This window comes from Artemia sp. Qi Xiang Cuo, chromosome 15 (genome assembly GCF_049724085.1).
Source record: "Artemia sp. Qi Xiang Cuo chromosome 15, ASM4972408v1, whole genome shotgun sequence".
Lineage (NCBI taxonomy): Eukaryota > Metazoa > Arthropoda > Branchiopoda > Anostraca > Artemiidae > Artemia > Artemia sp. Qi Xiang Cuo.
In genome coordinates, this window is record NC_142808.1 from 40,175,668 (window position 1) to 40,188,457 (window position 12,790).

The 12,790-nt window shown below is 37.7% G+C and overlaps 1 protein-coding gene across 1 annotated transcript in view; it reads left to right on the forward strand.

The window, feature by feature from the left end:
- The first annotated feature begins 6,064 nt into the window (after positions 1-6,064).
- LOC148943673 (uncharacterized) overlaps positions 6,065-12,790 on the forward strand; it is a 271,511-nt gene continuing 264,785 nt past the window's right edge. The window contains exon 1 of the mRNA XM_089101193.1: positions 6,065-6,197. Coding sequence (XP_088957319.1) covers positions 6,065-6,197 — 133 coding nt within the window. The remainder of the gene's footprint in view (positions 6,198-12,790) is intronic.

Here is a 12,790-nt window from a genome sequence, read left to right on the forward strand (position 1 = left end):
TCGCATTCATTCTGAAAAACCGTGGGTAGACTAGGATCAAAAAAGGGGAATGCTGATTGGCCTTCAAGTAGGTATTTGAGTAAGAATGACAGATCATCAACGAATTTATATATGTCCTTGTAAGTACGCAGGATGAAGTTAATCACATAGAGGAAAATAATTCCGGCTAGTTTAGTGCCCTGAGGGGCACCGCAAGTGAATGGGAGAAATGCAGAATTTGAATTGCCTTCGCTAAGAGCGAAAACGCACTGCTCCCGTTGGGAAAGAAAATCAGCGACTAGATGCAGCAAGTCACTTTTGGCACCCATTTCACTTAGGTTGTTGAGAGTGATAATGTGTTTCATGAGATCGAAGGCTTTTCTGTTATCAGCGAGGGCCAAGTCTACGAAGCTTTTCCCTTTCTCGAGCGACAATAGAATGTCGTCATACAGACGCACTAAGTACACTGACGTGTTTGAGCTGCAGAGGCATCCGTACTGGAAAGGGTCTATATTTGGTTCTATATCACTCTTCAGCGGTCTTGCACACGAAGATCTCTGTTACCTTGGCCATGCAGGGAGTCAGCGAGATAGGCCTTCAGTCATCACATGATTTGGCAAGGATTTCTTAGGGATCACTTTGATGTAGGATTTTTTCCAGGGGATGGGAAATTTGCCGAGTGTTATGCAAAAGTTGATGATACTAGCGAGAGGGGTAGCAAGGAAGGGCGCAAATTCACGAAGGAGACGCACTGGAATTTCTCCAAGATATGAGGAGCTACGAGGTGTGAGCTTCAGTAGTTCTGTGCACACTTGTTGGGGCTCAACTGACAGCCCCTGTTCACAAGGTGCACTAGTGTCAAGGACTGCACCTAGTTCCTCTTGTAAGAAACTCGGGTAAGTGGTGCAAATACCAGCAAAAAAACATTAAAATCAGTAGCTGTTACGTAAGTCTCGTCATCTTTCAGAATTTTTAAATGACGATCACGGGTTTTACCTGTTAACCTTTTCACTGACTTATGCCATTTTTTGCTGTTACTGAATAGGGTAGGATCAACATGGTTAGATGCGTAAGTTCTTCTGGCTGTGCGACGAAGAGCAACAACTTTGTTGCGCAATCGAGCATCATGCGAATGGCCCTGCTGTTTGATAAGGGCTTTAATATCAGGTGTGATCTACGGTCGTTCAGTATAAAATCTATAGACTGTTTTTGTTGGAATGTGCTCCTTGTATTTCTCGTACAAAACGGAGTTAAAAATCCGAATCTTCTTCTCAAGATTCTGCTCATTTATGATTTCTGAGGAATCATGTTGGCTTATCCAGCGTCCGAAGGAACAAATATTTGACTCAATGGTGGGACGACAAACTGTATTCGTTTTGGTCTTTTTGTCGGAGCTTTTGCTTTCCCAAGAACAGTAAAGTGATCAAATTTTCCTAGTGCACTCAAACAGACCGGGTCGATGTAGAACTCCTCGGAATTAGTTAGGATCAGGTCCAATGTTCCACCGGCTACTCCTTTCTGGAGATGCAAAATCAGTTCTTTACGATTTCTGGTACTCTCAGGGTAGTAAACTGCCACTTAAATAATACAAGAGAAATGGCGAGGTAGTTACTTGGGCTTTGTGTAAATCCATAGAGACTCATGGTCTAAATCTTGTAGATTGTCCAAGAACCGATAGGGAATACCTTTCTTGCAGAAAATAGCAACGCCTCTGACGTTGCGGTTTATGCCTCTGTCTTCTCTTGTTACAATTATAGGGGCTACGCCAGCGACTGAGTAATTCTGTTCAGTCACATTCCAGCATTCGGTAATTGCAGCAATAGCTATGTTATTTTGCCGCAGGACAGTTTCAAGTTCATCCATTTTGTTAGAGAGGGATCGGGTGTTACAGAGTGACACATTGGGCATTACTCTCTTCAGAAAAGGTGGTTCAGGTCTTAGTACTGAGGTTGGGCAATATGTATAGTTGATAGGTGAACTAGCAGCTGCCAGAAGGATTAAAGGTGGGAGCTCCGTGAGTCGAATCGAGACAGTGCTCTGGTAGGTCGAAGGGCACCGGTTATTTGTGCGAGAGCGTCTCACAGTAATAATAACAGATGTTGGTAGACAATCAAGGGGTCTTTGTCTTCTGGCTTTACTGCCTGCTCTACGTCCACGCCGTTTTTTATGTCTCCTTTTACAAGCAGTGTGGGAATACTCTGCTTCAGATTGCAGTAAGTTTAGCGAACTTAAAACCGCAAGCATAGATGGCGCCAAAACGATTGAATTTAATTTGCTAATTGATTTTAACCGAATAATCTCAGCGAAGGCTTCAATCTGCATGATCGTGGTAGCTAAAACTAGCACGAAAATCACTGAAAAACACTATATAGTTTTCTTTTTATAGAAAAATTGCCTTCAGCAGGATATGAACTTGTGACCTTTGGAGCAGAATTCCAACACACTTACCACTGCACCGTGTTGGCTTTAACAGGATAAAGTTAAATTAAGATTTTGGCCTGTATTGTCGAACGGCGCAAGAGCCATCTATATGAATGCAATTACAATTACAATCTTCTCAAGTAAATTTCACAACAAATCTTTAGAAAAAGTCCTAATAGGTAGTTAAAAAATGTGGCTGAAAAAATCACTGAAAAGTTCTATATGGTTTTCATCTATCAAAAGCTGGAAAGACAGGGCACAAATAAAAAATAAAGTAAGATAATGGCCTGCATTGCCGAACGGTGAAAGAGCCATGTGAGGGTTCATTAGAATGGAATTTGTATTGTAGTTTTGGCAAAGTTTCCCCCTGTGTAAAATTTCCTCAGGAAACTTTCAATTTCTGTTCAAACCACCCCTCTCCTGCTTCTGTAAGAACATTGGCTCGATACGATCATCCGATTACGCTTAAGCTTTTATAGAAAAAAAGGTAAAGAATGCGGCATTAGACTTTACAGTCCTTACCGGCGGTGCTGATCTCCGTTTCTGGGCCCTTCAGCCAGGAAGCGCAATGGGTGGAGGGGCAACCATCCTGGGCTTTCTCACGTTTATATATCTATTAGTTTAAAAAATCGTTTATATGAAGCTTCGGTTACTATTGAGCCGCGTCGCTCCTTACTTACAGTTTGTTACCACGAACCGTAAAGGTTTTAGCACTTTTGAAAAAGTTTCATATTCTAATTAAATGACCCCTGTGTCCCAGTTGCCGTTCTTAAAAAAATAGGACAAACTGTCAAACTTTAACTTAAAGAGCAAAGTATTGAGGAGGGGGCAAACCTTCATATACAAAATAATTTTTATTTTTTTGAGTTTTAATGTTGCTCCTTACATTCAGTTTAAAAAACTTGTTTTTTATTTAATTTCAGATTGCTTTTCAAACGATGCCGGTAAATTTGGCTCACCCTCCATGAAAAATCCCCTCCCTCAAGGGAAACTTGTCCTTGGAAATTTCATCCCACGTAAAGTGCAAAATCCCTCCAGACAGTTCCATCCTCGATGAAAATCCACTCCCCCTCCGTAAAATTTCTTGTTGGCGAATCAGTCTGAAAAACTTTCCTTAGCATACTTACACTTGAAAAAGACTTTTATCTCTAATCGGTTTTTCGATATATCTGGAAATGCCCCTTTCCGTGGCAATTTTTTTCTGGAAATCAAAACACGCGAAAAATTGCCTCCAGATAATTTTCCCGGAACATCTTCACGTGCAAAATTGAGCTGGCAAAGATAAAATAAGACAATTAACAAGAATTTCATATAGTAATTCTGTCAAATCTCCCCAGTGTCAAATTTCCCTGAAAAATTCATCCCCCGGAAATCCCCCCTCCCCAAGGAAAATTCTCCCTATGGAAACCCACCCAAGAACAAAACCTCCCCTCCCCCTTCCCCAAAAATGTCTGTTGAGTTCCTAATAACAAATACTATGTGTAAACAATGGGCAATTTTCATGACTTACAGACCTCTCTCTACGGGCTGTGTGGGGGGGGGGGGATTTTACCCATAAAGACATAGTTTTTGGATTTTTCTACTATAAAGAAAAAAAATGGCTATTTCAAAATTCTGATCAGATAACTTTGGAGATTCAGTGGAGGGGGTCAGCTGCCTTCCAGGCCTTTTGGTCACTTAAAAGGGCAATGGAACTTTGAATTTTGTTTGAATGAACCATCTCCCGATCTTCTAGGACCACAATTTCGATACGATCACCCCTGGAAAAAAACAACAAACAAATAAACACGCATCCGTGAAGTTTCTTCTGTCAAAATTGGCGTAATTCTACTTTTGTATATAGGAGGTTGAAACTTCTACAGTAGGGTTCTTTGGTACGTATTTATGGTTCTAGTGCTTAGTACATACATTAGGGTTTTTGTCCTTATTTCTCTGAAACGTATTTATCTGATGGTGTGATTTTCATTATGATTTCATTAAATTTCATTTGAATTTTAGGGGGTGTTCCCCCCTCATAAATCTGGCAAATTTTCTCAGGCTCGTAACTTTTAATGGGTAAAACCAAACTCGATGAATTTTATATATTTGGAATCAGCATTAAACTTTTGATGATGTATTTATTGATATAAAATTACGTTTTTTAGAGTTTCGGTTACTATTGAACCAAGTCGCTCCTTACTTACAGTTCGTTACCACAACTATTTGATCAAGACTTTTATATTTTAATTTTTGTAAGCTTGTTTTTTAACCGCTTCACAACTCTTTTCCCTTATGCACTTTTTCAAGACTTCATTTTTGTGTTTGTGTTTCTTTTTTCACCAAACTGGTTCACACATTTGACTCAATCTTGTGTTTTTACTGAGATTGAGATCATTGCACTATTCTACTTTAAAAAAGGTGTAATATCTGTTAACTGGCTTTTAGCTAAAAATCTGACTTTGGAGTATAGTAGTATTTGTCATAGGGCCAGTTTTTACTTCTAATCATAAATGTTTGAAATCTTTGCACGATTCCGGTTTCAATAAGATGAAAACATGCATCAAAGATCCGTCAGGATGACCCAATGACATGCTTTGGTGTCATTTACCATTGGGGCCTGTGTAATGTCCGAAGTAATGCTTCCGGATCTTCTCTTCATCATGAGCAGAAATTCTTCCGCGAAAATTTGATTCGATGCCATGTAATTGTTTGATGGAAGGTAGTTGGTTGGCCTCCAATCACTATCAGCCCTTTAAAGGGTGCTAGAGATACTTTCAATTTCTGATCGACGGAATCGTCTCCACAGTTTTTACCACCATATCTTTTATACCAGATGACTGGGGGAAAGAAATAGGCGTGAAACACGGTGCTCAGTACTTGACCAATAGGATTGGGATAACTATAATCTGGGGAAAATAGGCAAATGCTAAAAAATTTTTTATCCTTGCCCACTGTTGTGTGGAGCAGACCCCTCTTAGAGGCACATTTTTGTGTCTTTTAACTATTTTGATTGAAGAAGGGCACTAGAAATTAAATTTCTCTTCTCTTTAATGAGCCCTCTCCCGTGTTTTCGTAATTCAATAAAATTTTATAGTTCGGTAAAATTGGCCAGAAAAAAAAACAAATGGGGAACGCTACGCTCATTATCTGCTTAACTGTGGGCTTATGCCTAAAATTTTATTAGCTGGACTTTCTCTAGAATCGGTTTGTAAAGTTAACAAAAGCCTGCTATTTAGCTACACTGTAGTTCGACTTCTTTTTCAGTTCATTCTTTTTATCGTTTTTATTTCTTAAAATATGCACATATTCTTAACGCACTTTTGATTTGTTGTCCTTTCGTTTATTTCTTATTTTCTCCAAAAAGTATGTAACCTTAATCATAATATTGTTCCATGTCTTTTTTCCTGATACACATTGGATGTTACACTTCTTTTTTTCGTTTCAGTAGTCGATTGTTTCAATTGGTTGGCTTATTCGTGAAGGATTGTCAACTGAAATTTAAATTCTTGATACCTGTGATAATTTCGAACCAAAATACCTTTACTAATTTAGACATATTATTGACCCAATAGCTTAAGACACTTATGTTCTTATGCGCTGTCTTTTCCCCAGGATTTTCCGGGAAGTGTCTGAACTTGTATTCTTCTGGTTGAAACAGTTGTTTCCAAATGTCTATAAGAATACCATGTTATTTTTGTGCTGCCAAGCTCAGGATTTAAAAGTATTTGAATGTGTTTTTGGATTACTAATGGGCTATTTAGTGATAGTTCTGTTAATAAATGTCTGTTTTGTTTTCACGAAGCCTGTGAACAAACAAGGTAATTCTATTCGTCATAAACTAAGCGAAGGCACAGCAGTGTTTTGAAACAATTCTAATACCTGACATCAGGGAATTAGACAAATTATGTAGCCTGTGAAAATACAAATTTCATTTTGGAAGTCAAATTTATTGAAACAAAAAGTCAAAAAGGCTCAATAGACTCTACATATCAAAGAAAAAAGATAAATATTTATTATCAGTTGCTTAAGCGGATCCAAATCACTGAATCTGAAACAGAACCTTGGGTTGTTTATGGATGTCAGTTAGGTAGCGAAAACAAATGTCTTGTTACTTTAAAGCTATAGAGAAAATGTAGCTTTAATAGCTACAGAGAATGCAAATTATTAAAAGAAAATAAAAAAAAGATATTTATGATCAAGCAGGCTAAATAAGAAGAAATTAATCAATCTGAAACAGGGCCTTCGGCCACTTGACAGTGTAAATTATGAAATGAAAATGAAATACTTGTCACTTTTAAGGGGTGTATGAGCTAAACTGCAAAATTAGCATTTCAGTTCAAAAGGTAACATGTAAAACGGTTGATTAGATCTTGATATTTTGCATATAGAGAATTCCAACTTAATGAGGACAATTGAAAAATGAAAAAAAATTACAAAACTTTACTGTTTAGCAATGATAGTTGCACACGGTTTGCGATATTTACTCTTTTAATATAGTGCTTCCCACTATAGTACTTTCGTGGTAACGTGTTAAGTACTGTTCGTGTTAACGAACTGTAAGTAAAAAGCGACCCGGCTCAATAGTAACCGAAACTCTAAAAAACGGAAGTTTGATACCAATAGTTACATCGAAGGGATCAAATTTTTATGCTGATTTCAAATATATAAGTTTCATCAAGTTTAGTCTTACCCATCAAAAGTTACGCGTCTGAGAAAATTTGCCTTTTTTTAGAAAAAAGGGAGAAAGACCCCCTAAAAGTCATAGAACTTTAATGAAAATCACACCATCAGATTCAGAGTATCAGTGAACCCTACTATAGAAGTTTCAAGCTCCTATCTGCAAAGACATGGGATTTTGTATTTTTTTGCCAGAAGAAAAATCACGGATGCGTGGTTATTTGTTTTTTTTTCCATGGGTGATCGTACCGAACCAGTGGCCCTAGAATATCGCGGGAGGGCTCATTCAAACGGAAATTAAAAGTTTTAGTGCCTTTTTTAAGTGACCAAAAAATGGAGGGCAACTAGGCCCCCTCCCACGCTCATTTAAGGTCGGGTGTTACGTGGGAGGATCTTTCCATATAGGAAGTTTTCATGTGGGAAGGGACATTGCTTTGAAGGGGCCACCGGATTTCCAAGCATTATTTAAAAAAAAGATCAGAAATTAAATAATAAAAAAATAATTTTTCAACTGAAAGTAAGAAGCAACATCAAAATCTAAAACGAACAGAAATTAATACGTATATGATTGGGTTCGCTCCCTACTCATTACTCCGTTCTTTACGCAAAGTTTTTTTTTTTTACTTTCATCAGAGCTATTTATTCTAATTAACGGCCTTTGTGATTAATAGGTCATTATTAGAGAATCGGAACAAAATTTGAATTTAGCGTAAAGAGCAAGGTATTGACTTAGGGGCGAACCCCTTAATATACGTAATAAAATATACGAACATAGAAGCTCGTTACCTAAGTTAATTTGTGAGCTACGTCAGAACAAAATTTTGAGAAAGCCATTTAGTCGAAAAAAAGAGTAAAATTAATATGCGAATTTCGCTTTGATTATTCATGTACCGTGAGCCAAAATAAAAGCTGCATTAACTCAAAAACGTTCAGAAATTGAAAAAAAAACAACAGTTTTTTAACGGAAAGTAAGGAGCGACATTAAAACTTAAAACGAATAGAAATTATTCCGCATATGAAATAGACTGCCCCCTCCCCAATCCCTCGTCCTTTACGCTAAAGTTTGACTCTGTCTCGCAATTTTGTTTTTTAAAACATTAAAAAACTTTAGCGTAAAGAGCGAGGGGTCGTCGAGGGGGCAGCCCCTTTCATATACGGAATAATTTCTGTTCGTTTTAAGTTTTAATATCGCTCCTTACTTTCAGTTAAAATAACTAGTTTTTTTTATTCAATTTAATTAATGGAGCAACATTAGTTTCAAATCCTCGTCATTTGATTACTGCTTTTATTTGTCTTGACTGCTCAACACGTAAACTGTTAATTCAATCTGGATATAATTTCAGGTCAGTTTCAGGCCAGATTTTGATCATGATCAGTTTTAAGAGTAACCTTTAAGTTTAATCTCCCCAGGAGACTAAACTCCAGAAGTTACATATCAATGATTCTACGCATATTACTTTAAGGAAAAATTATATGGCCCATATTACTACGCAATAACTTCAAGGAAAATCGAAAAAAAAAAAAATTTCGAGAATTGTATTATTTCGACTACAAACACAAACTCAATAATTTTTAGTGGTGGTGGGGGGGGGGAGCTAATTATAAAAAAAAGATTGATTATTTGAATAATCATTGCACATAAATTCGGAGAAATTTAGCATTTTGGGAGAAGGCTCGGGTAACGAGGTCCGTCTTCCCTGCTTAGTCCCGGGTTGACACATTTGAGAAAACTTTATAGCTGTATATTGAGATCTGTTTAACCAAAGATTAGATTCCTAAATTTCCCTAATTTTTCTTTTTAAATAAATACGGTTGTGTAACTCCACTAAGCCAGTTCAAACAATCGAGTTTCGTTTTCAGCGTCTTACGTAATTTAAGTGACAAAAGATTAATAAGTTTTCTGCTGAGAAATCATTTCCGTTGTAGAATCTGATACTGCAATCGGTTACAAAATGACATATTACTCGTCTTTATGTTCTTAGATGCTCAAAGGTTCACCCAAATCTAGCCAATGATAGGCAGAGCCATAGCGCTGCCCAAGTAAAGAGCCAGGTGGGCACAATGTATTGTTTATTTATGTTGTGTTTGTCTTGTTTTTATCACAAGGCATTTTGTAGAGAAGTTGCTGTCGTCAACTTCGAATGGAGTCCAATCGATTGAAAATTGAAAGTTCTAGCCCTTTTAAAAAACAAAAAATGATTGGAGGGCAACCAGGCCCCCCTTTCCACACCCTTTTTTCTCCAAACACAACCTATCTAAATCCTTGAGATATCCAGCTTGTTCAGCATAGTGGGTAGGTCCAGCTAATATGTCTTCGGGGATATTAGCCCCCCCCCCACAGTCATAAGAGTAAGGCCTATAAGTTGTACTAATTGCTGATTATTAGCATATAAGGTTTTCATAGAATAAGTGGTTGTAAAAACTTCAGTAAGGGCTAATTCGATTGGAAATCATAAGTTCTAGTGCCCTTTTTAAGAGTTGAAAGCGAGTAGAGGGCAACTAGCCAGCAATTTAGCAAAGAGGGCAAATAATTTAGCTAGCAGCTAGCGATTAAAACGAAGTTTATTGGAAACTATGCCACCGTTGGCACAGGACGTCCGGCTCTGGAAATGGCGAATGAGAAGCTTTTTAGTTGCTTCAAGGGAGTTACCGATTCGGAGGCCAAGATAATTCATTTCCAAATTAGGAGCAACCAATACTCCATTAAGACCAATATTAAATCTTTCGGAAAGTGGGCCCCAGTTGAATAGTACCACTTCTGACTTTTCAGGGTTAAATTTAAGATTTATTTTTGAATACTCTCTACTCAAAATGGAAAAATTTTTCTCAAACGCCAGTACCGTTCGGCTGGGGTTAAAGACATCGTCTGGATAAGCAATAAGAGACACATCTATTCCTTCTAAAATACAGGAAGTTGTTAAACACAGTTGTTAAACACAATTGGGGATATAAGGGCGCCTTGCCTTACTCCGCGACGAACAGGTATGAATATCTTTGTAATTATTCCATGAGGCAGATTAACAATGACAGTTAAATGATTATACATATCACACAAAGCACGAATAATACAGGTACTGACCCCGCGTTTATACAATTCAGTTGAGGATATGCGCGTGAATTATCGAATCAAAAGCACGACTGACATCATGGCTCCCTAGAATACGTGGCTCTCCAGATTTATCAGCATCAATCAAAACTAACGACAGTGCCGTCAGTGCATGAGCGCAATCACTTCCTTTCTAGTAGCCAGATTGGTGTGGGGACATCAAGCATTTATCAACCAGCTCAGTATTATTAACTTATCAAAAATTTTACAGTAAGTTTTAGGTACCGTTATTGGCCGGTATGATGAGAACTCATTTAGGGGTTTTTTTTTTGAGGGACAGGAGTAAGACGGCTAGTTGAAAACGAGGCAGGAACTATTTCTTTTGTAAACACCATTTGGAAAAGTAGGGCAAGGTGGGAAAAATGAAAAGGGGTTCCATATAGGAGGTATTTGGCGCAAACGTGATCTTTACCTCTTGAAAAAGGTTTCTTAATTTTATGAATTATATTATAAACATTCAAAACTGATATAGTAAACATTGATTTGTCCCCTATCGAAAGTATCTTTTCGAGTGTAACTTTGGAGAGATTTTCTATTAGTGGGTCTGGTTCTGAAAACTCTCTGGAGAAATGATGTTCCCATAGTTCGGGAGGGATATTAAATGACTGGTTTGGCTTTTGTTTTTGTTTATGTGTTAAATTTTTCCACAAAAGTTCTGGGTTATTAAACATCTTTTCAGAAAAATTGGAAAGAATAGTAGCTCTATGTTTATCTAGCTCTTTTGAAAAAAGGCGTTTGGTGGATAAACGGGTCTGGTTTACGATACCAGTTCTGGGACGGTAGCAATCTATCCAGATACTTAGCCAGAATTTGGCCCTATTACAAGCCTCAACAAGTAAAGAATTCTGGGACCAGCCCTTCACTTGGGATCCGACTCGGACTTTAGAAACTACTAATACCACTGCTGCTGCTCCTACCACTACTACCACCACTACTACTACTACTGCTACTACTAATACTATTACCACTACTGCTATTTGACTTGACTTGCTTTATTTACTACTAATTACACAATAAACTATATACAAGCAACCGCCCGGGGAAGGCTCAAAAAGCCTGATGAAAGACGGCTGCAATCCTCTAATTCTCAACCTCTCAAAATTCTAATTCTAAAAAAAAAAAGACCTGAACACTCTCTCTCAATTTAAACAATAATACCAAAAACTATGAAGGAAAGAAAAAAAAATTAAGACATTAATGATGACAATAATAATAAATTACCTCCCCTCTCCCAATAAATGTTTTTTTATTTTTACTTTAAACGACCGAATGTGTTCAGCTTCCCGAACGCCAACTGGGATATCATTCCAAATAGCCGGAGCCAAATACCGAATCCCGAAACCTGCACGTGTGGTGTCTCGATACTCAACCGTAATACTTTCGGCCTCTCTAGTCGCATACCTGTGGAGTGAACTATTTACACGAAAAAAATTTGTAAAAACTGGAGGACATACATCATTCCAACATCTATAGGCAAAAATAGCAGCTTGGTAATCCCGAATCTGACCAATGTTAAGCACTCTTAATTTTTTAAAACATGACACGGTATCATTCACATTTTCTATATAATTCCCAAGAAGACGTACTGTTTTATTTTGTAAAATCTGCACTCTTTTGAAATTTGCATAAAAATTGCTAGACCAAATGACACAATAATAAGACATATAAGGTGCAACAATACTATGATACAATAATAAAAGAACTGATAATGGTAAAAAATGCTTCAAACGACGCAAAATTCCCAGACCTCTAGCAACTTTAGCTGCAACAAGATCACTATGGTGCTTCCAAGACAAACTACAATCTAGCTGGAAGCCCAAATAATGCACCTCATGCACCTGTGACAAAGGCTTACCATTAAAAAATATCTCTCCATCAACACTCGGAGGCTTACCAACTCTCCTAAAAATCATAAAACTAGTTTTTTTAACATTCACTGACAAAAGGCTGAAACTTGTAAATACATAAAATGACTTTAAAACCCTATTACTATTACTACTATTACAGCTTCTACTACTGCCACTACTACTACTACTAAAACTACTGCTTCTCTAGCGAGTACTACCAAGGCTGAGTATATTGAAATGAACATCTTAGAAAACGTTGAGGCAAAAGCTGAACTAAATCAAACATACTATCTACATACTGATTGTCAAAAGGGCGTATCAGCAATATTTTTGAAACGGCTTACCGTGTCAAGACGAAACTTATTTTTTTTCCCCAGGGGTGATCGTATCGACACATTGGTCCTAGAACATCGTGGGAGGGATCATTGGAATTGAAATTGAAAGTTCTAGGGCCCTTTTAATTGACCCAAAAAAAATGGAGGGCAACTAGGACCCCTCCCATGCTTATTGTTTTGCCAAAGTCACCTGATTAAAATTTTGAGATATCCATTTTGTTCAGCAGGTTCAAAAATATTATAAGTATATCTTTTAGGATGACTTAATCCCTCGAAGCTCCCGGGAGGAGGGCTGAAAGTTATGAACTTTACCCAATGTTAAAATATAGTATTGGTTATTGGGAAGTATACAGTACACACGTTTTCAGGGGAGATTTTTCCTGGTAGTGAGGGGGGGCGGGAAGGGACGTACGCAGGGAGGAGGGCCTCCGGGCCCGCCCCCCCCC